Source organism: Cyprinus carpio, chromosome A25, assembly GCF_018340385.1.
Source record: "Cyprinus carpio isolate SPL01 chromosome A25, ASM1834038v1, whole genome shotgun sequence".
Taxonomy (NCBI): Eukaryota; Metazoa; Chordata; class Actinopteri; order Cypriniformes; family Cyprinidae; genus Cyprinus; species Cyprinus carpio.
The window spans coordinates 11,551,359-11,578,660 of NC_056596.1; the positions used below are offsets into that span (position 1 = coordinate 11,551,359).

The window sequence follows — 27,302 nt, forward strand, 5'->3', positions numbered from 1 at the left end:
TTCTGTCAGAATTTAATCACCCTCAGACTTGTGTGACTTTCTTCTGTGAAACTTAAAAGCAGAAATTCTGAAGATGTTTGTCTTTTCCATTAAAATTATAATAAATGGGGAAAAGCACCATAAAAGTTGTGCATACGATTTATGACTTAATTTCTTACATCTGTATTTGTGTCCTTCTGAAGTCATGAAGTAGCTTTCTTTGACGAGCTGACTAAAATTCCTTTCTCCACGGAAGAAAAAGAAAGTCATACAGGTTTGGAATGACATGAAACTTATTGATGACACAGTTTTAATTTTCATTTGAACTATTCCTGTTTTCTGTGGTCAGGAAAGAGTGGCCCTGTCTCACCCTTCACCCTGCAAGGTCTCCTGCCCAAATCCACAGAGAAGTACTTCATCTATAATGGCTCTCTGACCACCCCTCCCTGCTCTGAGAACGTGGAGTGGATCATCTTTAAAAACACGGTGACCATCTCAGATGTTCAGGTCAGTATAAGAACAGTTTCAGAGCAGTGACCTGCTAGCATATATTTCTGGACTTGCATGTGTTATATACAGATTTCAAAGGACAGTTCACCCAAGAATGAACAATCTGTCATTATTTAAGGGTTTTAAGCTTCAAAAAGGGCACAAAAGCATCATTAAATTGGTCCATGCACCATATTCCAGTTCTTCAGAAGGCATCTTGATATATGTCCAAACTTTCTTTATATTGACTACTTTTTTGATACTTTTATTTTGATTTTTTTTAGTTGTATTACAACTGCTTGGAAAAGAGTTGCCAGCACATTATTAAAATTTCCATTTGATTTCCAATTTCCAGACTCTGTTATTGAGCTCCATAAGCTGACAGATTGAAAGATGAGGTCAAAAAAACACTGCTGATAACAATTGCTTAATATCAACAAACACATTCACCCATAAATGATGAAAATTACGTTGTTTTGTGTGGTACAAGTTTAATGAATAATTCAAAACCTAACCGGGGAACTTCACCGCCAATAGGAATTCTGCTGTTTTCCTACCTAAAAAACCCTGAGGCCATCTGGACTCATATTGCAACTGTGGCATCTATTTGTCATCTGTTGTGCAACACTGACTCTGTGACACACACTCTTTCAGGAACTAAAAACAATTAGCTAGAAATGGCACACATGCCCAAACATGATCATGTAAATATCAATCTTAAAGTTGACAGTAGATCAGTTTTCTGTGTATGTTTTTACATTGGATTTGGCATTTGATTTCTTAGAAATCTGTTAAGTTATGTCCAATGATAAGTTAGCTGTGCCATGCTTTTGGCACTAAATAGTAGTTCACACAAAAATGAAGCCGACTCCCTCCAAAAGAGGAAAACAACAACATTTTTGATTATTGTAATATTGGATGCAACGCATTTAAAAGCAAGCTGTCATTAAATGGAATTAGAGGGAGCAAGCGTAGAGTTACACATCACAAAAGACTGTAAATCCTTAAACACGGCTTTTGTGTTGTGTGTCATTCATTCTGGGACTGTTGCCCTCGAGTGACTTGCAAGTCGATAAAAGCTACAGTTGAAACACATGGTGAAAGCAGGAGTTTCACCGCAAGGTAACAAACGCACATTAAAGAGCAGCTTTGATGTCTGAACACAATAGTGGACGTCTCGCCGCTGGGCTACACTGTGTTTGTACTGTGTGTAGTTTTTGTGATTATATAGAGATCCAATAGTTATGTTTTAGGAAGGTAGGTTTAATCCTTATAATATCATAGCAGTTTATCATCACCTGTAAGCTACATCATCTTTGCTAATGTATATATACTTTATATAATTAAATTATAGTACATTTATTATAACTATATTATTAGTCTGTGTATTAGTAGTAGGGATTTTAAGTGAGTCTTTCTGCAGATAACATCAATATGCCGGTAGGTGGAGCGAAGTAAGTGTCTTTATTCAAGTTCAAGTTCAACATTTATTTAGCCATTTCAACATTACAGTTGATAGAAATTTTGTGTTTATGAGTGAGTCACTGAATCAATCACTTAACCAGTTCATTCAAAAGCATCTGGGCCCCAATTTGCATACTGTCCACCCTAAATTGCATTTGAGAATAGTAATCTTGAATGCTATTTAGATTGGATAGTATGCAAACTATATCATCCACTCAACCTATTTGTTCAAAAACAGAGATTAATTCAGGAACAGACAAGTCTATACTTATGAGAGAATCACTGAATAATTCACTCAACCTATATGTGTTAAGAACCACCTGCATCCAAATTTGCATACTATCCAACCAATAATAATCTTGAACATTATTTAGGGTGGATGGTATGCAAATTGGATTTATTCAGGAATGAACAACTCTGTCTTTATGAGTGAGTCACTGAATCATTCATTCAACCAATTTGTTCAGTAACATTGATTTATTCAGCAGTGAACAAGTCTGTCTCTTTATGAGTAAGTCATTAAAACATTCACTCAACCAATTCATTCAAAAACTCTGGTTAATTCAGAAACACAAATGAGTGTTGCCCGAAGACAAGTTTTTTTGTTTAACTTTTTAAGAACAGCGTGTGCGAAACGTCAAACACATGTCTAGTGCAAGTTTACATAGAAAACAGTGGAATTTCTTGTTTGTTAAACTGTTATATAGAAGCAATATCATAGTTGCAATCATACTCTTGATCTGAATATCAGCATGGTGGACATTCAGATCAACTACGCTTATATGTGTGTGATATTGCCTACTTAACACTCAGACTAAAGAAGGTATTATGAGGAGTATTTATTTCATATGATAATAATGCTAGCTGCTTTTCTGTTTTAAACCCTTCAAAACACAGGAACAGTTGTTTCCAGTTTTGTTGGTCTAATCTGCATCACCGTATGTGTCCACAGCTGGAGATGTTCTGTGAGGTGATGACCATGCAGCAGGCTGGATATGTCATGTTAATGGACTACCTGCAGAATAACTACAGAGAGCAGCAGGAGCAATTTATGGGACAAGTCTTCTCATCCTACACTGGCGTCGAGGAGGTCCACACTCCTAGTACGTACTTCACAAACACACTTACACGCATAAACAAACTAGGGTAGCATGTGTCTGGAAACATTCCTTCTTAAGGTCTTAAAGCAGTCAGGCAGTATGAGGGTCATGGATCCAATTAGCCTCCAACATGATTCTAATCCCAAACAACTGCTTCTCAATTAAATAAGGTTTCTATTTTTTATGACAAAGCCCTCCAGACATTTTCCTACTTTCTATTTATAAATATAGACAGACATTTGGCCCAATTTTAGCCAAACGCAATGCTTTCATGACCATTTATGGATGATTCCCACTCATTTCACGGGTGTTCTACTGTATATAAATCATTACTAATAAACTGATGTAAGATTTTAAAAACCCAACAAAAGGCTAGTTAATTAATTATTGAATTTGTAATGATAAATATATAAAATTGTCACCCACAAGATTTTTGGAGTCAAATGGATTTTTGGTGCTTCTTTAAAGCTTAATTTCTAGATTATTATTTAAGATGAACAAGTTAAAAATGAACACGTCTAAATTATTCCAAATTAATATTTTACATAAAAAAGTATATATATATATATATATATATATATATATATATATATATATATATATATATATATATATACTTTTTTATATTTGACAATAATATTAGTATCGTGCCTCTTTAAAAATATTGGTGCACAGGACTGTAATGTTTTTTTATATACTTTTTTATATTTGACAATAATATTAGTCATCGTGCCTCTTTAAAAATATTGGTGCACAGGACTGTAATGTGATTACAGAAATTATGTGTAATTTGATTACAGAGTTGCATAGTGTTCATCTTTCACAAATCGATTACTCATTCTGACCTTTTCATTTTAAAGAACCACTTACAGATGCGAACTGGTTTGCTCTCCTCTCAGACAATCTGCTTTGGCAGATCGTTGGTGAAACATCGATGCCCCCATTTCAGATTCCTTTGCTACAGGGTGAACTGGCACGTTTAGCACGTGGGAGTTGTTTTTACAGGGGCCATCGGCAATGGAAAATGTCCCACTTGTGTCCTTTCAAACATAGATTTGCTCCAACATGTGTCTAAACCTAAATCAGCGCCTGGGGAATGTCATTTACAACCTTAATGTTGCATTATTACTTTGTAAAGACTGACTGATTACTTATGACTTCATTTAAACCTTGGAAATCTGAAATGTGAGGGTGGCAATATGCTGAAAAAGATTTCAGGACCAAGATTTACGCTTATCAGTTTGGATTATTGAGCTTCTTTGTTGGATTAGCAGTTTCCTACTATATATACTGAGTGACTGGTGGAATCTCAGAATAACAGAACAAGGGAATGCAAAGCCAAAAGCAGCCAGACAAACCCGATTTGCTTAACCTCTCCTTCACAGTGCTCACAGTATTAATAATGTTTACTCACCACTATTCGGTCTCTTTTGCTCTCTCTTTTTCTCTAGGTCACGTATCAAAACAGTTTTGAGTTGCTAGGAAACTGTCTCTTTCTGTTTGCCCCCTCACTTGCACAGGTTGGATTCAGTTCAAACTGTCCACACCTAATATACCAAAATTGATGTTAGTGTCAACTGAAAGCATACATGCAGAGTGTTTGGAGTGTTTGTGTGTGTGTTTTTAATTAGCCTTTAATTTTCTCTTTATGTATTATCATCATTGTGCTGATTGAAAGTGGTACGTGTCACTTGTCACTTCAGTTTTAATAATTAGCACTTTGATCATAAAAGGCCATAGAAGTTGGTTGAAATGAATGCAAGACATGACCTGTAAATGCACATCTGCTCACTGCCAAATAGAATTACATCAGCATAGTGAAGTATGGGATGGAACCAATGCAAAACTCTACACTAAATGAGTTGACAATAAACCAAAATAGTAAGAAAATAATTTAAATGAAGGCTATTTTTTTAAATGATTGTTGTTTTATTATAGGGTTATCAAAATTATTTGCAGATACACACTAAAACCCCTTTAAGTACCCTATATGGTTAGAAATCACTTTTAAGTACCCCAATTGTAGACAGATGGTTTCATCTGCGGGTGTTTTCTGCCCTCTTGTGTTTGAAGTTGACGGGCGGTGTTAACCAAAAACATTACACATCAGTATGCTTTGTTACCGAGAACTCTGAGAGTGATGAAAATTCCGTGGATTTAACTAAACCAATGTTAAACCAGGCTTTAATCTGCCATAATCTGACTCAATTAATTTATAATATTACAAAAGATTTCTATTTGAAATAAATGCTGTTCTTTTGAACTTTCTCTTCATCAAAGAATCCTGAAAAAAATGTATCACAGTTTCCACAAAAAGCGGCACAACTGTTTTCAACATAGATAATAATAAGAAATGTTTCTTGAGCAGCAAATCAGCATATTAGAATGATTTCTGAAGTATCATGTGACACTGAAGACTGGAGTAATGATGTTGAAAATTCAGCTTTACATCGCAGGAATAAAGTACATTTGGAATTATATTAAAATAGAAAACAGATATTTTAAATATAAATAACAACAAAAAAAATAATAAAAAATCTTGCATCGCAGGAATAAAGTACATTTGGAATTATATTAAACAAAAATATTTTAAATATAAATAACAACTGCATAGTAAATGCAGTAGAGATACAAATGGATACCATGTTATCATTACGATTTTTATCATTATTTCCTGTTCATTGTTGTTTAATGGAAGAAAAGTTCCAGAGTGAATAATTTTAATAGCATGTGTCTGTGTGTGTTTGCTGTCACATAGTTTGTAGTTCCGAGCCAGAGAATGTGCAAGCCAACCCTCATAATCACACCAGTATGCTTGTGATCTGGGAGAGACCGCGGGCTGTATATGACTCGAGCATAGGGAGATACTCAGTCACCTACCGGCCCGCCCAGGGCGATGATGAATCGGCCTCAGAGTACTTGACTGATGGAGACCAGGATGTGGTAATTCATAAACTTTTTGTCATAGACATCAGATATTAATGAATACATCTTGAAAATCAGGCCTACATTTAAAGGTCACCTTTCCATGTTTTACCTTCTAGAAGTTTGATAACATCGCAGGTTCTGACAATCAAGTGTGATGCATTTAGTTTGTTGTTGTTTTTTACTACTAGGGGGCGATCATTCAGGACCTGGTGGCCAACACTAGTTACATGGTGCAGGTAGTTGCCGTGTGCACCAACGGTCTGTATGGCAGAGTGAGTGACCAGCTGACAGTGGACATGCCCCTGGATGATCCTGGTAAGACCAATCGCGCCCGCCGCCCTCGCATCCGTGGAGAATGAGTTTAAAACACTCATGCCCCACATAGTTTTACAGATTTACTGCAAATGTTAGACAAAAACCAAATGCTTCAGACTGTAGACTGATCCTTTGCAAACCAGTTACCTTGTCCAGAAAATGGTGTCGTGTCCATTAAGACTTATGAAGAAATGGACACAATCCTTGAGTGTTTTACAGGTTTTAGACTGAAACTTAGACTGAATTTGGATCACAGGACGTGATTATGTAAACATAGATCCGAATGCTTGACCTATGCCTTGTAAGAGCATGTGTCCTATTGAACATACAGTTTGTGCTAATGGACAATTTTCTCCAGGTATTAAGGATTTTTCTGACACATTTTGGATTTCAGCAACACACAAACTTGCATTTGCATAACAAGAAACATTTATGTTAATGTATTTGCATTTGCATTTTCAGACTAAAGTTCGGTACTATAATGTGTTAAATCAGGCTGACACAAACTGATTGCACATTTAAGAACAACTTAATAAATTGCTGGAAATTTCAGTAGAATATTTTAACATAATTTTTATTTTTTATTTATCTAATTTATTCATATTTATTTAAATGTTTTCATTCATTTGAACTATAAAGGGGATTTAAAATTGCTTACAGCTTCTCGTTTTAGGTAGACATTTTGTCTTTGTCAGTATTCTTATATATGTCGTCTTGAAGGATTTTTCTCTTATTCTCTGTCTGTCTATCTTATACTTTGTTGTCAGTATTTGCATTTTGAATTTCCCTCTATTTACTAAGATTTTTTTCTGTCTCTCACAAATACTTATGATTTTAATCGATCATTTTGTGCTTTTTGTGTTCTTTTATAATTCATTGGAATGTTGGGTCTGTATTTTGCTTACTGATTTATAATAAACTCATCTGTCTCTCTGAGAATCCCTGTCATCATATTTCAGTGTCTATATGTGTTATCATTTTCCAATCAAACAAGTCACAACATGTTTGAGAGTTGATTGGGTTTGCATCAGTGAAGTGGCGTCTCTCTATCTGATAAAATCTTTTACCTTTTAATGTTTCCATGCTTCACAAACCGATCTTATCCACATATCTTGAAATCTCTGGGGTCTTTTCCACCATTTTATGTCACTGAGTTTGATCCCATGACAGGTAAGAGCCTGCAAGAGGTTGAAAGCTCTCTATCTCTGTGTGCTGGGAGGCTTTTTAATGCATGAAGGTGTCCAAACTCTCCTGTCGTGTGATATAATGTATGGGATCAAAAACTGAACCTCTGTCCCAAAGATTGCTCATTTATGTTCTCTTTGTATTGAAGAATGATCTAAACAAATCCTATTTGGTGGTGGCCTGGTTTACCTTTCCTTCCTTCTCAACCTCACTACTCTCAACAGCAACAGATAACACTTAATGACAAAAAAGTCCCTTTAAGGCATGTGGTTTGTAATTGAATACACATTGAAAACCAGTTTGTGTTTTCGAGTTTTGTTTCTCAAATATGAACTATTCTTTGTCCATCACATTTGAAATTATAAGCACTGATTGGTTTTCAAATGTATCTGAGGTGTGTGTTTATGTACATGTTACATTAAACTGTTTTCAGAATTATTTTATTAAATTGGATCTGTTCACCTGTTATTTTTTTATTATACAATAGTTCAGTATTATACCAGAATGGTTTAGTTTCAGTGTCATAGACATTGTTATAAAAATGTAAAGAGCATACAGAAACATACTTATCTGTAGCTGACATGTGAATCTTTTACTGGTACAGTGTTTTAACTATTTTATGTCTGGTTAATTTTCAGAAACAGACATTGACTCCGACTCATTTGAGTATGATGAAGAGGTAACTGTCAATGTTACTTTAGTGTATAGTTACTTAAGTGATTTTTTTTCTACAACAGAACTAAACATATCTTCTTTCTATCTGTCCATCTCTTTCTTCTATTACAGGAAAACCATCACATCAATCCCTTTTTGATCAGACCTGGCACAAATCAACTACCATATCCCTTCCAAACCACCACAATTAGCCCAAGAGTTACTACAACAGAACACCCGGTCTATCCAGTCATTAAGACGACACCAAGGACTCATGAAAGAAGACTCTCAGTAGAGGACTCCCAGAAGACTCATGATCATTATTTTCCAGCAGTATACACAGATAAACCTACAGTGAAATACACAGACAAACCTACCATCCTGCCAACCACAGTCACCAGTTTTGTTGTGGATGTACATACCACTAGACCAGATGGTTCTAGCATTGTAGCAGGTGTATCCTCAGAGTCTGATGGCCAAAGCAATACCTTCACAGATTCTCCAACAAGCATTAGCCCTGAAACAAGAGTCATCTCTGGAGCAAGTGTCACCCCTAAAACAAACATCGCCCCCAAAACAAGTGTTTCCCCTGAAACAAGCGTCACCCGTGAAACAAAAGTCACCCCTGAAACAAGAGTCATCTCTGAAACAAGCGTCACCCCTGAAACAAGAGTCACCCCTGAAACAAGAGTCATCTCTGAAACAAGCGTCACCCCTGAAACAAGAGTCATCTCTGAAACAAGCGTCACCCCTGAAACAAGTGTCTTCCCTGAAACAAGCATCACCCCTGAAACAAGAGTCATCTCTGAAACAAGCGTCACCCCTGAAACAAGCATCACCCCTGAAACAAGAGTCATCTCTGAAACAAGCGTCACCCCTGAAACAAGTGTCTTCCCTAAAACAAGCATTACCCCTGAAATAGGAGTCATATCTGAAACAAACGTCACCCCTGAAACAAGTGTCTTCCCTGAAACAAGCATTACCCCTGAAATAAGAGTTATATCTGAAACAAACTTCACCCCTGAAACAAGTGTCTTCCCTGAAACAAGCATCACCCCCAAAACAAACGTCACCCCTGAAACAAGTGTCTTCCCTGAAACAAGAGTCATCTCTGAAACAAGAGTCACCCCTGAAACAAGAGTCACCCCTGAAACAAGTATCTTCCCTGAAACAAGCATCACCCCCAAAACAAACGTTTCCCCTGAAACAAGCATCACCCCTGAAACAAGAGTTATCTCTGAAACAAGCATCACCCCTGAAACAAGCATCACCCCTGAAACAAGTATCTTCCCTGATACAAGAGTCATCTCTGAAACAAGCATCACCCCTGAAACAAGTGTCTCCCCTGAAACAAGCATCACCCCTGAAACAAGCATCACCCCTGAAAAAAGTATCTTCCCTGAAACAAGCATCAACCCTGAAACAAGAGTCATCTCTGAAACAAGCATCACCCCTGAAACAAGTGTCTCCCCTGAAACAAGCATCACCCCTGAAACAAGAGTTATCTCTGAAACAAGCATCACCCCTGAAACAAGCGTCACCCCTGAAACAAGAGTCATCTCTGAAACAAGCATCACCCCTGAAACAAGAATCACCCCTGAAACAAGAGTCATCTCTGAAATAAGTGTCACCCCTGAAACAAGCAGAACCCTTGAAACAAGTGTAACCCTTAAAACATTTGTAACATCACCTTTGATAAACATTTCAGAGGTTGAGGAAGTGACTCAAATTGTAACCGACTCACACAGCTATGGGGAGAGTTCAGTGACTGTAGCCCCATTGCCTGAAATCCCAATGGAATCAACTTCCTCTGCCTTCCTCCCAGAGGTCCCTCTGTGGCCTTTAACTGCTAGCTTGCCTTTTCCAACCACTGCTGCTTTCAGCACTGTTCTGTCGCAGACCACCCAGCCAGTGTTTAATGGTGAGAGTGCTTTGTATGCCCCCTCTGTAGCTGACACTTTGTCCTACGTGCATGCAAGTTCTGTGTCCCCCTATTCCTTAAGCAGTGTGTTGTCTGAGCCCATCCCTGACTGGGACATCCCATACACTGTTTCCATGCTGGTGTATGGTGGTGCCCAGTCTATTACCCCTTCCCCTTCCTACCCTAACCTATTCCTCACCGGCTCTGTGTCTTATTTAGACATAGAGCCTGTCTCTAGTGGTGATTGTATTGATGATGATGGTGATGATGATATTTTGTCTGGGTCCATCTCAGCTGACCCCGAGTGTAGAAGTACTCTTCCCCTTCAAACGTTACTAGAAGTGACTGCTTCTGTGGTCTCCATGCAGCCAAGCTCTGAACATGACCTCTCTGAGTCCCCCAGTATTGTCTCCATCCTGAGCACTCTTGCATATCTCCAGCCTTCGGTTCCAGTCTCTAACGACTACTCTCTGATGACGACAACCCTGGACTCTGACTCTTCTCTCTCAGGTAGCACTGGGGACTCTAGACTGCTGACGGAGTGGGTAGATTCTTCAATAGTAGCTCCTACCTTTAGTCAAGACAATGGTGCATCTACTGAAATTTCTCTGCATGCCTCTTCTAACTTCCTGCCGCCCTCCTCTACTTTGGGACTGTCTTCGTGTAATAGTCTCTTGGGTGACCCATCTAGTCCTGTAGAACACCATTCTTTCCTGTCCACCTCCAGCACCGGTACTCTTCTGTGCAGCGATGCTGATTTGGACCTCCACACCGAGGCTCTTTTGTCATCTCTTTCCATTTCCACCATGCCTTCTAGTGACCTCAGCATTTCTGTTTCAGCCACCATCAGCAGCGTTGCACAGAGTGCAACTGGACAGTCCCAGGGAGCACCTGCTCCAGTAAGGTCTTCAACTATTGTGCCACCCTCTACTGCAGAATTCATATTCATACCTACTCCTGTGGTACCCCCAACTGTTGCGCCAACTTCTGCCCCAGAATCCATCACTGTGGTTGCTCCTGTGGTGCCCCCAACCATTGCACTTTCCTCTGCTCCAGAGTCCAGCTCCATGCCTACACACTCTGCAGATGGACAGCTGGAGAACAGTGCCTCGGGCTGGGCTGTTGACTTAGATTGGGGCAAGAGCTTAGCTTCAGGAGATGAGAGTATTGTCCCATATATCACCACTGCCACCCCTACAGAGGTAACTCCTGAAGAAAAGGATGATGGGATTGAGGAGCACTCTTCCTCCTTCTACTTTGAGGGCGAGAATGGGAAAGATAGTGAATCTACCGAGTTCAGAGTCACTCTGCGCCCCAGCCCATCCTGGACTCTAAGAGGAAGTGGGGAAGAGGAGAGCGGATCAGGTGAAAACCTCACAGATAATGAGACATCTTCAGACTTCAGTATTCCAGAGCGCACTGAGAGGGATTCAGAGGAGGAACCAGTGGAAGGTAAAATTCTCGGTTGTTGACGTCCATTCCTGAAGCTGCTTCTTAGTTTAGATATGCTCAGTAAAGCTTGATCAGTGAATCATCAGTGAAGAGTCTTGAAATATCTGAAAGCTCTTGCTGCAAGGACAACTAATCCATCCTAAATTCTGAATGCCTTAACCATCCACAAATGTCACCTATACAACTAAAATCTCATCCAGAAAATATTCTGTAGAAGTTAATTCACTGGGAAGGTAAGATTGAAGAGCTCACTGCATTGTCCTTAATTACCGTATGCGTCAAATCTTCTGACAAGTTAGGATAAAATGTGCTACTAAATAACCATCATCTTACTTAGAATATCCCATCATCACAATATATGTCTGATTCCTAGTCCCATGTGATCCATGTGTGTTCTGTTTTGTGTTGCATGTTCTTCATGTGATTATTTGCTCAAATGTCTATTTGCATGCTTACATCTGTCATCAGAAATATACCAACAGCATGTTTTCCATATTTCATATTCAATATACCTTTATATATATTTAGCAATGACAAAATATGGGCTCAATTTGTAGATTTATCCAGTGTTATATGATAGAATATCGGTATAGAAATTTAAACTGCATGGAGGCATAGCATTTGAGCTAAGATTTGGCTTAGCTATGTTAGCACAGTTTGATTATTATTCCATGGGATAACTTAGTCATTTCACTGTTTGTCCAGCAGAGAGCAGCACATCTCTTATATTTGGTCACTAGTAGGTGACAGCTGGCAGTGCAGCATTGTGTTTTGGCTGGGATGCCGAGGTCATCTCAGACAATCCTAGGCCAGGTCTTAATCTCTCTAACGTGTCTGTCTGCAATGAATCATGACCTGTGAACTTTTTAGCTTCTTAGTGTCATACCAACTCAAAACACATTTCTGATGGTATAGATTGAGTGGTGCTATACCAATCCTTATGGATGACATACTGATTATAGGGTCTTTAAGAATCAAAGTCAATATCCTGTGTCTGATAGTTGGAACTCAATATGTTAAAGGACAAATGGTGGTTTTTAGTCGTTTTATGCAGATTTCGAGTTTAGTTCAAATTAGCCCCTTTACCAAAAACTGCTATTTTTATCGTTGTTATTATCCACAGCATTAATTGTACTAGGTACTGTATATAATCATTCATTGTTTTTATATGGTTTTTAGCCATTTTTACTTATTTCTCAGTTATTGCATGTCTTACTGGTTTGCTAATTATGTCACTTTAGTACTATAGTAAGATCAACCTTGATCTGTGTTACAAGTTATGTGAAGTGTGATAGTTCCACTTGACTTGAAAAAAAAACATTTTATAAGGTGAGTTTGTTTGCAGTGTTTAAAAAAAAAAAAGTTAAATTATCTCTAATAAGATCCTGCATTTCCCATCAAGAACATTGATTACTAATGATGCTCTGATCTGAGTAGGGTGTTTTTAACCCATAGATGCTGGTAACAGCAGTCATGAATCGCGAGTGGGCCTGGCGAGCAGCATTGAGCGCCAGAAGAAGGCTGTGATTCCTCTGGCTGTGGTCTCCACCCTCACTTTCCTGGGTCTCATCGTTTTGATTGGCATTTTTATCTACTGGAGGTAAGTCCACTGGGTAACAGCATCTTATTTAATATGGAATTGTGTATTTAAAACAAATGTAAAACACATTTCCTTTCTTTAATTAACATGTAGTGTATATAATTTTTTTGTTTGTTTATTATTTTTATATTGCATACACTTGCTGACCATTAAAAATAAATTATATTAACTCAAGTAACTCAAGCAAGGTTATTTTATTTATTTAATTTATTTATTCTTTTTTTTTTTTACTGTGCATTTAAAAAATAGCATTGGTCATGCATAGTCAGACAGGATGCATGGAAAACAAAAAATATACTTCTTCTGAGACAGCTGCTCATGATTTCCATCATATTGTTACTAATCCATAATCATAACAATAGTCGATAAGGAGGAGAAGGGGGAGTGGTGTGGCCCCATGAGGAGCGTGTTGTCTGTCTGTGATGGGGGTCTAATCTTGGGCATATACCCAATCTCACACCCACCGGGTGAGGTACCACCTCAAAAGGAAGCAAGATAAACAAGCCATGATGTAGTGGTGGTCTCGCTCTGTGTGTGTTTGTGTGTGTTTGCGTGTGTGTGTGTGTGTGTGTGTGTGTGTGTGTGTGTGTGTGTGAAACCGCCCAGAATTCACACCAAAGCGGTAAAAATGGTCCTTCCACACCAGGATGGAAGTCTAAAATCCTGTTTACCATCAGATATTCCCAACCGTGAAATAAGCAACTTTGGCAATCCCATAAAGAAAATGTCTCAGACGTGTAAACAGTTTAGCGGCACAAGATTGTACATTTCTCATTCCAACGTGCCTCTTGCCCCTTCAACATATTGCTCATGTTTGACTTTCTGTTGTTACACCGTGAAGATTGCGAGGAGATTAAATCGGTAATCTTGGAGCCGGTGATTAAATCTCTGATACGCTGATCTGTTGTTTGTGGGCCTACAGGGAACACATGCTGCCAGGCTGGAGAAAGAACCTCCACGTGATTATGTTCAGCACGACCAAGTCATGTTCATGTCTTGTTAGTGCAGCCGTGGGTGGTTCAATCTCAGCAGAACATGGGCATGTATGACTGCTTGTCCATCTGTAGCTACATGGTGCTCATTTAGAGAGCAGACAGATGCGCATTTAATGGGACATCTTGAAACGTTAGCATTACATCTGTGTTGCTTATCATTGTGGTCACTAATCCCTTCCAAGAAGTTACTGTTTTAGACAAAACAGTTATGAAAGTCCTCTTGGTGATCCTGTTAAAAACGTGTCCTGGATTAGATTGAATATGGTTTTTGAATTTATTTTTTAAGCTTAGACTTCAATCTCAAACTCATATATGGATAAGACAACAACATAAAAATAATCAAAGCTTGTGTGATAGAACTGTTAATTTTTTTTATCTGTTTTTGTTAACTTTGTGTGAATGTAATTCGTGTAGTACATCTGCCTTACATGCTATTCAGTCAACAGTACTTATGTTACATAAAGAGTAGAAAAAGTGTTTAATGCCGTTACAGGACATGTTTTCAGACTGCTCATTTCTACATTGAAGACAGCACATCACCCAGGGTTATATCCTACTCGCCAGTGCTGAGCCCTACAGGTAACACACACTTTTTCATAATTATAATAGAGAGTTTTCATTGATACTAATGATATTTGGGTCAATAATTGATGCTAATTTTTTTATTTACTTAAAAAGAAAACATAAAAATACAAATTTTATACTAAATTACTTGAATACACCTTGTCTATAGTGACCATGTTTTTATTTTCTGAATTAAAATTCATTTTGATATTTTTTGGGGGGCATAAAATAAAAAAGTGGTACAACTGTCCTGATATTATAATGAAGCCTAATTAAAAATTATTCTAGAAAAGAAAACTTTAAATAATGTTGATTTTTTTATTTTTATTGGAGAACTTTAAAAGTAAAAACTTTTAATTATTTCAACAAAACTGCTTTTAATATTTAAAAAAACTGTCATGTGGTGCGACCAACTTGTTGAAAAAAAAGAAAAAAAAGAATTAAAAACGACAACGTCAAATAATCCTGAAATCAAGGTGACATCCCGTTTGGACCCTCTTGTGTCAAGGTCAATAAGTCCCTTAAAATAACAGATCAGTGTCATGTGGTGCAACTCCCTAAAACCTGATTAACCTGAATTCAAATTTATAACATATATATATATATATATACATATATACCTTGAAAAATACATTAAATTAAAAAAATAATGATTAAAATGTATTCAAAGTGTAAGGAAAATATGTTAATACCTTTTATTTGATGGTTTAACTATGTGACATATAATAATTATAATTGCATTTCACTGCTGTTTTGGTCATCAGACATGTCTTTTACCCTTCCAGGTGAACACGATCCCCAGTCAGTAAAGCAATTTGTGAAGCATGTGGCTGAGCTTCACAACACCAACTCATTTTCTAGAGAGTTTGAGGTTCGTATCCTATCATCCCCCTCTCTTTTGACACTCTTCAAGGGACAGCTGTCTCATATGAGACTTGATGTAGAAGATCAACATGTCATTAAGGCATGTCTTATAAATGAATTGTTTGGTTCATTCAGGCACGTATATTCACTCTCTGTCCATTCATGCGTGAACACAGGTTGTTGATAATATATTTGAGTTATAATTAGGTCAGTAACGCACCCAGCTCTATGTTCCAGTCAGGTGCACAAAAAGACCCAGTTACAGCTTCATTAACATCAGTCAGTGTCAGACTGTAGATTCTCACCATAACATTAAATTATTCACACTTCATTAGCTCATGCAAAAATCAAGCAAGCATTAATTGGACACAAACGAGACATTAAACCTAATTTATTAGTTCTTGTCATAAGCCCTAACTATGAAAAGTTTCGCAAGTTTTAAAAACTTTTCGTTAAAATGAAAAGTTTCTGTCTGAGAGCTGTGTTGCTTTTTGTGTCATGTTCAGGCTGAATGAAAGTTTATTTTAGTGAAATGTGTTTTGTTGCATGCTAGTTACAGTACGTTAAACACCTGCACTGATATTAACGCTAGAGTTTGAATGCATGTTCTGTTCAATCCATGACAGCAGGTCTTTGGATTCTGTCCATTTTGATTGATCATAGATATTATATTAATATATTGATATTTGTGGCTAAGTTCATTCATACACCAGTGAAAAGGTTCCTAAAAATATACTGGTATTCATTTATTATTTTGACTTTGTTACAGAAACACATAGAACATTAACTGGATTAAACCAAAACCTCAGTTGAAAGTTCAACATATCTCAGGTCATCAGATAATTATATATTTGGGTATATTTCCACTTTTGCTTTCATAAAGATTAAAGAAAAAGATTATAAATATATTTAAAAAATAAAGTTTGCATGGAAGACGTTTCTGCATTTTAACTTTTTGTAATTGGAACTTTATTTCTTGTCACTGTGGCTTTACTTCACAATTACAGTTTTATGTTTCATAGTTAAGTATTTCTTATAATTGCAACTATATTTCGTAATTTTACATCTAACAATTGCAATTAATTCTTGTGACTTCATATCCCACAACTGCAACTATATCTTACAATTGCAACTTTATGTCTCGTAATTGTTACTATATCTAAAAATTGAGACTTAATTGCTCGCAATTTAGCCGCTTTATTTAACAAGTGCAGTTATTTCTAAGAATTGCGAATTTACAGCATTTCCAGGAAATTACAGATTAAGTTTTCAAACTTCTTTTCTTGTAATTGCGACTACATCTCACATTTACATATTTTTTCATAATTGTGACTTTATTTCTTGTAATTGTGAATTTATATCTCAAAATTTTGGCTTTATTTTACAATTTCAGCTTTATCACAATTGTGACTTCATATCTCACAGTTGTGACTAGTTCTCATAATTGCAGCTTTGTTGCACAGTGTGACTCTATATTTCCCAATTTCAACATTATTTCCTTTTAATTTTGACTTTATTTCTCATAATTGTGACTTTATACTTCACAATGTTACTCAGTCTCTCAAAATGTGACTTAATTTCTTGCTTTATTGACCAATCAGCATCCTGAAACCTACAGAGTTAATACACTTGAAATGAGCAGAATCCAACCCAGGCTGTCACTGCTTTTGCTTTGTGCTGTATTTCTGGTGCTCGGTTTGTTACTGTATTTCATTGCTTTTTGCATTCTCACCCCCCCCCCCCACCCATTAGATATTGAAAGAGTATTTTGAGGTAAGCCACATCTCCCTTTAATTGTTTGCTTTTGATAGCTTTAGCAGGAATTTGTGACCCTCACTTGTCTGCACTTGTGAAAAGTCTTTGACTATGTCTTTAGTGACTATTGGAATAGAGGGTTGTTTGTGTTTTTTAGGAAGTTCAGACGTGCTCCGTGGACCTCGGAACAACAACGGACTGTTCCAGCCATCCAGACAATAAGAACAAAAACCGATACGCCAACATTTTAGCCTGTGAGAACCACTGACTTAATCCAAGTATTACATGCACATTACTGTGACTGATATAAAATGGTTACATCTTCGATTACATCCTTTAGATGACCACAGCAGAGTGCGACTCGCACCCCTAAACGACAAAGATGGGAGAAGTGGAGGGGACTATATAAATGCCAACTACGTGGATGTGAGAGACTTTAACTGAATTCAGAAACGTTGCCAGGGAAATCATGATGATTATATCTTTATTTAATCAGTGAGGCATGACTACCTCAAAGTGTAACCAATTAACTAGCACAAGTGATAAAAAGCACTGCTGATTTGCTATTGATTCGATCATAGAAAGGTCAGGCATGGTGGCACTTTGAGTGTGAGAAAGTGTTTTATTGTGTCACCTGAGATGTTCTTTCAAAGTTTAAACTAAGAATACTTGTTCTTCCCTCCTTCCTGTAGCTTTATTTGTTTCTTCTTTCTGTTTTACACAGGTTTTAACAAACAGAAAGCCTACATTGCAGCACAAGGGCCCTTAAACTCCAGCACAGTGGATTTCTGGCGGATGGTGTGGGAGCAGAATGTGGGAGTGATTGTTATGATCACAAACCTCATGGAGAAAGGGAGGGTGAGCCATTTTAGTACAGGTTCTACCTAAATTAACTGATGTAATGTCTGACATTTAAAAAAAAGTTCACCCAAAAAGATTTCTCTTATCAGAAACATTTTCATATTGCTTCAGAAGACTTGGAATATAGCCCACAAGTCACATGGACAAGAATATATGTGTATATATATTTTTATTTTCTTTTGGAAATGCAATATTGTACTGATTTAGAAGAGGATGGGAATGAGTAAATTATGACATTTTTATTTTGGGGTGACAAGACAATAACAAATTTTGGTTCATTCAGCCTGAACACAACAATGTTTATCCATTTCTCAGAGGAAGTGTGACCAGTACTGGCCTCTGGAGAACCAGGAAGACTATGGATGTTTTTTGGTTACTGTTAAGAGCACAAAAGCCCTTGCGTACTACACCCAGAGATCCTTCACCATCAGAAATACCAGCATAAAGAAGGTATGAAGCAGGGATACACAATATATTGGAACAATAGTGGTTAAGGGCTGATATTAGTTTTTTTGTTTTTTTTAGTGTTCAGTTGATGTTGGATATTTAATTGTGAATGTTTTTTGTTTTTCTCTATTTTTACATTTAGATTACCTTTGCCATCATCTAAAACTCACTTAAAGTTAATATTTTAAAACACTGAATTTATAAACACTATAAAAATGTAATCTTTAGCAAATCTCAAAATGACTTTTAATTTTTAATACTATACAGCATCATGATGTAATGTCTAGATACACTTTCAGCATTTTAAAATCGTAGATTTAATTTTTTTGTATTTAATTTGTTATTTATTAAGACAAAAATCATTCATGATTTTAATTTTAGTAATATTAGTAATAAATTGTATTAGTAATAAATTGTTATTTTAATTAATTAAATGTTAAATTGTTAACATTTTAACATGCTACATCTTTTTTTTTTTTTTGGTAAAACAATCAGGATTGCATTAAATTTAGCTTGTTTAAAGGTCACATTTATACTTTGATCATGTTTATGACCTTTTTTAGGATTCTCAGAGAGGTCGTACTAACGAGAGGACGGTAATACAGTACCACTATACACAGTGGCCAGACATGGGCGTACCTGAGTACGTCCTGCCTGTGCTTTCATTCGTCTACAAGTCCTCTAGAGCTCAAACAGACAACATGGGGCCAATGATTGTACACTGCAGGTGGGCTACAGGACTAGCTTTAAATGTATCAAGTGTCGTATTGTATATTTTACACTTCTGACGTGTGTTTGTGTGTGTTTAGTGCTGGAGTGGGCCGAACAGGGACCTACATAGTGTTGGACAGCATGTTAAAACAGATTAAAGGGCAGGGGACAGTCAACATTATGGGCTTCCTTAAACACATTCGTACACAACGGAACTATCTAGTTCAAACAGAGGTGAGTGAACAGCAATTCAAATCTCATGCTGGTGTGCAGAACTTGCTCTATAAATGATACATTATTTACTGTTTAATCAATCTCTAGTGTTGCTTAGAATTTACACTCAAAGTTGGACTTTAACATCAATTGTTCTGGCACCCTTACAGGAGCAATACATCTTTACCCATAATGCTCTAGTAGAGGCCATTTTGAGTCAAGAGACAGAGGTGCCATCAAGCCATGTTCATCAGTATGTTAACAACCTCCTAACCCCACGGGCCCCATGCAAGACACGGCTGGAAAAGCAGTTTAAAGTAAGTGTGCTCTCAGTTAGTGATTTCTGAAGAGCACAGCTGGCAGTATCTGTATCAGCCCAGTTTAGTTGAACAATGTAACCTGACATACATGACAATGACCTTGTCTTTGCAGTTGGTGTGCCAGTCGAATGCAAAACAGAATGATTACAGCAGTGCCCTGAGTGACTGCAACAGAACAAAGAACAGGAGCTGCTCTCTGATTCCTGGTGTGTTTATTGTTATTCTTCATTATCTGTTTATTATTTTATGTTAGATGGATGCAAGGATGGACAGATGAAAAGAGACAGACAGACAGACAGACAGATAGCCAGACAGACAGACAGACAGACAGACAGACAAACAGAAAAGACTGATGTTGGATGGACAGCAAAGGCAGACAGACCAGACTGATGTTGGACGGTCAGACAGACAGACAAGACTGATGATGGATGGACGGACGGACGGATAGACAAACAGATAGACAGACAGACAGGGAAGACTGATGTTGGACGGACAGACAGACAGACAGACAGACAGACAGATAGATAGATAGACGGACAGACAAGACTGATGTTGGATGGACATACAGACAAGACTGATGTTGGACGGACGGACGGACGGACGGACGGACGGATAGATAGATAGATAGATAGATAGATAGATACACTGAAGATAGATAGATAGATAGATAGATAGATAGATAGATAGATAGATAGATAGATAGACAGGACTGATGTTGGACGGATGGACGGACAGACAGACAGACAGGACAGAAAGACAGATAGACAGACAGACAAGACTGATGTTGGACGGACGGATGGACAGACAGACAGACAGACAGACAGACAGACAGACAGATAGACAGATAGATAGATAGATAGATAGATAGATAGATAGATAGATAGATAGATAGATAGATAGACAAGACTGATGTTGGACGGACATACACGTTTGGTTTTCACACAGACAGACAGATAGATAGATAGATAGATAGATAGATAGATAGATAGATAGATAGATAGATAGATAGATAGATAGATAGACAGACAGACAGACAGACAGACAAGACTGATGTTGGACGGATGGACGGACAGACAGACAGACAGACAGAAAGACAGATAGACAGACAGACAAGACTGATGTTGGATGGACGGATGGACAGACAGACAGATAGACAGACAGACAAGACTGATGTTGGACGGACGGATGGACAGACAGACAGACAGACAGACAGACAGACAGACAGACAGACAGACAGACAGATAGATAGATAGATAAGGTAGATAGATAGATAGATAGATAGATAGATAGACAAGACTGATGTTGGACAGACAGACAGACAGACAGACAGACAGACAGACAGATAGATAGATAGATAGATAGATAGATAGATAGATAGATAGATAGATAGATAGATAGATAGATAGATAGATAGATAGATAGATAGATAGATAGATAGATAGACAAGACTGATGTTGGACGGACATACAGGCAGACAGACAAGACTGATGTTGGATGGACAGACAGAGAGACAGACAAGACTGATGTTGGATGGACAGACAGACAGATAGACAGACAAGACTGATGTTGGATGGACAGACAGAGAGACAGACAAGACTGATGTTGGATGGACAGACAGACAGATAGATAGACAAATAAACTGATGGATAGAGGAATGGATGGATGGACAGATATTCAGTTCTCTCATGTGATTGTTGTGTGTTTTGCAGTGGAAAGATCCAGAGTGTGTTTGTCCACATCAGCAGGAGAGACGTCTGACTACATCAATGCCTCATATGTCATGGTGAGACATTCAATGTTTCTCCAGTCAATCCTCTATTTATAACTGTATTTATATTGATATTAAGACTCATGTATTCATATCAGGGATATCGGCAGAGCAAAGAGTTCATCATTACCCAGAAACCTTTGCCCAGCACAGTGAAGGACTTGTGGAAGATGGTGTGGGATCACAACGCCCAGGTTATTGTTTCATTGCCAGACATGAGTAGCACGGTCAGTACAGCTTTTAACTGCTTTATAGCGTCATGCCTATTTCATGCATTTCCTGTCGATCTTCCAGTGCTGAATGAAACAGATTGTACTTTCATTCATCTCTCATTCACTCTTTCCCTTCCTGTCATTTCTTTATTCCATTCCCAGACAGAAGACAGCGAGCCAATCATATTCTGGCCTGTGAGAGATCAGCCAGTCAGCTACGAGATGTTCTCTGTGTCATTACGAGGGGAGGGCCATGTGTGCCTGTCCAATGAAGACATGTTGATAGTACAGGATTACATTCTAGAGGCCACACAGGTAACATCATTATATCTGCTGTAAAGCCAATCAGATTCAACAGCTAACATTAGCAACATTAAGAGGATCAGAGATTTTACCCATAATACACTGAAAGGAAGGTATCCTACTAAAGCTGAGATAATCGATTCACAGAGCTGTAAATTAGTGATTTCTTTGTGTCATTTCTCCAAAATCATTCAAAAACACGAACACAGGCATCTGTTTTGAAGATTGCTTTTCACACACTTGGCATTAAACCATCTGTATCTACTGAAGCAAATTGATCATAAACACATACACACTAAAAAAAAAAGGTTCACGTTTCTTCATCAAAGCAGACTTGATTAAATTTAGCTTTACATCACTTGCTCACCAATGGATCCTCTGCAGTGAATGGGTGCCATCAGAATGAGAATTCAAGCAGCTGATAAAAACATCACAATAATCCACACCACTCCAGTCCATCAATTAATGTCTTGAGAAGCGAAAAGCTGCGTGTTTGTAATAAACAAATCTATTAAGTTGTTTTAACTTTAAAAAGTCACTTCAAAATACCAGTCCATAATCCATATTAACACTTCCTCCAGTGAAAAAGTCCATCCACTGTTCTGCTCTCACATCAAGATCCACCGACATATTCGTTTAGACTGGTTTGGCTTGTAAACAATGCATGATCTGTGCATATTTCTCTCCTGATTGAGATGAGATGACTTTTCACTGGAGAAAGTGGTAATACAGACTTGTATTTTACCTGGAAGCAACGGTTTGTAGTTAAAAACATCTTAATGATGGGTTTGTTTATTATAACCTCTTTTCTCTCTTTTTTTCAGGATGATTTTGTTTTAGAAGTGAAGCATTACCGGGCTCCACGCTGGCCAAATCCAGACAGTCCCATCAGTAATGTCTTTGAGCTGATCAACATCGTCCAAAAAGAGTCCGGCTCCAAAGATGGGCCCATGGTCGTACATGACGAGTGAGTTGCATCTTGGCTCTGAAGGAGCTGCGTGCTGCGTCTTGGAAAAGACATGTTATGTCTGTTCCAGAAACTAGTGAGCCGCTTCACTGTCTGCTGTCTGCAGTGGTGGATAAAGTACTTGAAAGCCACACTTAAAGCACAGATATCTTACCAGAATATGACTCTGGTGGAAGTCACCGTTTTGAATATTACTTTAGCAAAAGTTAGTGAGATTTATTGTATGAAAGGTATTATTTTTTTAATTAAACTTCTTTGATACCTAATAATGCCGTGTAGGTGGGCGGCTCGCTAGGGTTAAGAACTGAACATGCTCTATCATGGATTTGTTTAATAATCTCTTCGTCTTGATGATTTTGTGCTGTATCTTCAGGCGTGGTGGTGTGACTGCTGGAACGTTCTGTGCACTGTTCACTCTTCTGCAACAGCTTGAGGCCGAGAGCGTGGTGAACGTCTACATGGTGGCCAAGATGATCAACCTCATGAGGCCTGGAGTCTTCACTGACATTGTGAGGGTTCATCTGACTGCTCTCATTCAAGACAACTTGTTTTTTTCCCCACTTGTAATTACACAATCAAACAGACTAAATACATCAATTACAAATTATGATATTTACACTATATAAATCTTCAAATATAAAAGAGCTCATACATAAATACATACCATCTTTAATGCTTACTAATAACGGAAAGATACATCAAATTTCAACTTTTTGACATATAAAATAAATATTACCTTTTATATTTTATATAATATAAATATATAATAGAATATTATGTGTACATTGGCTCTCTCTCTATATATAGATATCACACATAAAGTGTACTGATATATGTATATATAAAAACAATATTATAATTTGTATCAAATATGATATATGATAAATGATAATAAATGTCTCAAATATATATATATATATATATATATATATATATATATAAATAAATACGTCTGTTATATGAATATATTATATATAAATTATAATAAATACGTCTGTTATTTTATGAATTAATTATATTATAAATTATAATACATATATCTATATATATTGAGTATATTTTATAGATCAGATATTATATATATATATACATATATATATATATATGTGTATATATTTATATATATATATATATATATATAAAAAAATTTACCCTCTTTACATATATGTATTTTGATATATTATAATTATATATAAAATGCAGTATTTAAAAAATATATAAAGATAATGTATTAAATATAAGTTAAAATGTATAGACCCAATAAGATTTTATTTTACTTATTTTTTTTACTTTTAAGTTTTTATAGTATGTATGTGCTCTTTAATATTTGATTATATTTATTTTTTTGTAACTTCAGTGTTTTCCATGTGTCTGTAGACTTGCCATTTAGACATTTTGAAAGAAATGTAGTTTTTTTCATCTATCTGGAGTTGGCAGAAGTTCTGTTGAGGAAAAGTCAGTCATTAATAATCCTTCCGTGAGGTGGATTTAACTCCAATTCACAAGGGAAAATGTAATATTTTGAGTGGTATGCAGTGGTCATAAACTACCAACATGTTCTTGTTTTTTTTTTTAATTTGTAAATTTTTTTTGGTGGGATAGGATCAGTATCAGTTCCTCTACAAAGCCATCCTGAGTTTGGTCAGCACCCAAGAAGACGAGCGAGCGCTTCAGTCTTCAGACAACAACGGCACGGTCCCAGGAGGCGTCTCGAGTGCGGCCGAGAGTCTGGAATCTTTGGTGTAACCATAGTGATGAGCCGGCACAGGAAAAAGACTTGTTTTTTCTAGCAAAGAATGCTCTTGTGTTCCCCAGTCCATCTCTGGACTGATAGCGCTCCGCTGGATGCAGCGCTGTCATTAAATGTGTGCCTTTGTACACTCCATGTTTTTATTCATGGTTTCTCTCTTAAATCGCCACCTTGTGCTAATGTTTTACATACTAATGTCTTCTCATAGAGTCATATTTATTTGCTTAAAAGCTTGTTTAAATGGAAAACTCCCATTTTTATTGTAATAAGACTGTTTTTTTCTTAGTCTATTTTTTGAAGTAGAATTTCAGCCACAGTGTTTTCATACAAATATACAAAGAAAGTGGCAAAATCAGTCATGGATAAAGGACAGGAAATAATACTCTAATGTGTAAATAATATTACAGCAACCACGTCAATGGACCAAATTTCTATTTATGTCTAGAATTTTATATTTGAGGCACTAGTGCTTTACAAGACATGGCTGCATTTGAATAATTTAGTCACATTTGAAATTGTTTTAATTTTTCTGATGCCTCACTGTTTTGTTACTGACGTAAAAGGATGCATTACATACTGACACTGTTTAGCTGTACAAGATGTTTTTGTCTATTCGTAGGATTAAACGAAACAAGAAAGTGCGCAAAGAGACTGGTCTGTTTATGCTGGGATATTTCGTGCGCTTAGATATGCACTGACTTCATAACATTTTTTACAATATATTTTAAAGGAATATTTTGTTTAATAATGTTAATATACCACAAAATTATTTTGCACATTAACCCTAATCCCTTCTTTAAACTAAAAAAGTAAATCAGCAAGGCACTTAAAAAAAATTATAATAAAAATGAATGAGGTCAATTTGCAAACGTTAAAATTGTCACCATTTCAATAATATAGACACAAAACATACTAACATGCTAAAATCACTCACTGATCTTTTCTGTGTATTTAATATTTTTGTAAAAACTGTGATGCATTTTTTCAGGATTCGTTTATGAATAAAAAGTTCAAAAGAACAGCATTTATTTGAAATTGAAATATCTTTACTGTCATTTTTGTTCAATTTAATGCATTTATGCTGAATAAAATTATAAATATCTTTGAAAAAAATCTGACCCTTAACCCTCAACTAATATATTTATTTAAATATAAGATTATATACATTTAATTATAAATTTTTAAAAAATCTGACACCCTCTATACATAGAGAGCAAAAGAGCATTACATAAATATTACATTATATATATATTTTTATGTAAATTATATCATAAAAATGTATTATATATTATGTACATAATATAAAATAAAAATTATTTTACTGATACAAAAAAAAAAAAATCAAAAATTAATATAAGGGCATTATAAAATAAAAACAAACATAAGCTACAAATTTCTGCATTTAAAATAAAAAAATTGGCTGATTCACTTTCATTTTAAGTTCCTCACTGTATTTAAAAAAACAAAAACAAAAGAAAACTAGCGATGAGTCAAAATTTGATACTGAACTCAGAACATTACTTGCATATGTAGCGTTTTCATATAGGATCGTGCTTTTTTTGGTACCAGTTTCGAGCAAGATCTTTAAAGTCTCCATAATACTCTTGATATTGTCTAATATTCTGGTTTTCATCTGCCCTCAGGACAGACTCGTGTTGATTACAGTCTCCAGACAGCAGCCGCTTGCCTTGTATCAGCTGTTAATTCTGAACTTGCTTTTCTTGTTACCTCAGCCTCCTGACTGACCAACCAGCAGTCCTTCAGTTCTCCATCTGGCCCAGCGGTCAGTAAAAGAGAACAAAGACAGGCTTCCTTAAGAACGTTCACCAAATAGGGTTGTTTTTCAGTTAACTTCTGCTTCAACCCTCCTCAAATTCATCTTGGCTTAAGCCTCCGAGACAGTGCTTCTGACAACGATCAGATCATTCCTTAAGCCACTGCATCTTCAGGAACCGATTATTATAAGTCCACGGCTTAAGGGTTTGGTGACGAAGATGACAGCTACATGAGTTATGGAATAATCTCTTTGAAGAATTGCTTGTAATTATTCCTCAATTCTAATCCAGTCTTAAGAGCAAAAGGTCGTTTACACAAAAATATGGGTCAAATGGCCAGACATGGTCTTGAGGAGCTACTGCTACCTTCATTTGCATTTTTAACTTCTAATAAGTACAGACCCAATTATCCTGCGCTTGGTGGCCTACTTTATAGTGACCGCACTGATGGCCCCACACCATGAACAATGCAGACTGTATTTATGGCTGCCACTGGGCGGTCAACAAGGGCCAAAGAGGGGGGTGAAAGGTAATTTTTCACAAAGAAATTGTCTAAAGAGAATGATGATATTTTAGATTTTTATTTAAAGAAAACAAGCAATATAAAATAATGAAAGAAAGCACAAAGGTTTGGATAAAAGCTAGTTTTAAAACAACTCTTTGATTTGATTTGACAAACAAACAAACAAACAAAAAACTATTAATTTTAA

The 27,302-nt window shown here is 36.6% G+C and overlaps 1 protein-coding gene across 7 annotated transcripts in view; it reads left to right on the forward strand.

The window, feature by feature from the left end:
* Positions 1-25,458, forward strand: part of LOC109050944 (receptor-type tyrosine-protein phosphatase zeta-like) — a 58,467-nt gene extending 33,009 nt beyond the window's left edge. For 2 of the 7 annotated variants that reach the window (XM_042715510.1, XM_042715508.1), the window contains 24 exons: positions 329-486; positions 2,885-3,035; positions 5,791-5,975; positions 6,149-6,275; positions 8,099-8,139; positions 8,247-11,487; positions 12,943-13,087; positions 14,576-14,661; positions 15,432-15,517; positions 17,263-17,283; positions 17,423-17,519; positions 17,606-17,691; positions 17,989-18,123; positions 18,442-18,576; positions 19,137-19,300; positions 19,383-19,518; positions 19,668-19,814; positions 19,930-20,023; positions 21,527-21,600; positions 21,684-21,812; positions 21,960-22,112; positions 22,925-23,067; positions 23,441-23,576; positions 24,670-25,458. In XM_042715510.1, the coding sequence (XP_042571444.1) occupies positions 329-486; positions 2,885-3,035; positions 5,791-5,975; positions 6,149-6,275; positions 8,099-8,139; positions 8,247-11,487; positions 12,943-13,087; positions 14,576-14,661; positions 15,432-15,517; positions 17,263-17,283; positions 17,423-17,519; positions 17,606-17,691; positions 17,989-18,123; positions 18,442-18,576; positions 19,137-19,300; positions 19,383-19,518; positions 19,668-19,814; positions 19,930-20,023; positions 21,527-21,600; positions 21,684-21,812; positions 21,960-22,112; positions 22,925-23,067; positions 23,441-23,576; positions 24,670-24,813 (6,014 nt within the window). In that variant the 3' untranslated portion in view covers positions 24,814-25,458. Of the gene's footprint in view, positions 1-328; positions 487-2,884; positions 3,036-5,790; positions 5,976-6,148; positions 6,276-8,098; positions 8,140-8,246; positions 11,488-12,942; positions 13,088-14,575; positions 14,662-15,431; positions 15,518-17,262; positions 17,284-17,422; positions 17,520-17,605; positions 17,693-17,988; positions 18,124-18,441; positions 18,577-19,136; positions 19,301-19,382; positions 19,519-19,667; positions 19,815-19,929; positions 20,024-21,526; positions 21,601-21,683; positions 21,813-21,959; positions 22,113-22,924; positions 23,068-23,440; positions 23,577-24,669 lie in introns of all 7 variants that reach the window. The other 5 variants (XM_042715512.1, XM_042715509.1, XM_042715513.1 and 2 more) reach the window with 5 other exon arrangements.
* The last annotated feature ends 1,844 nt before the right edge of the window (positions 25,459-27,302 follow it).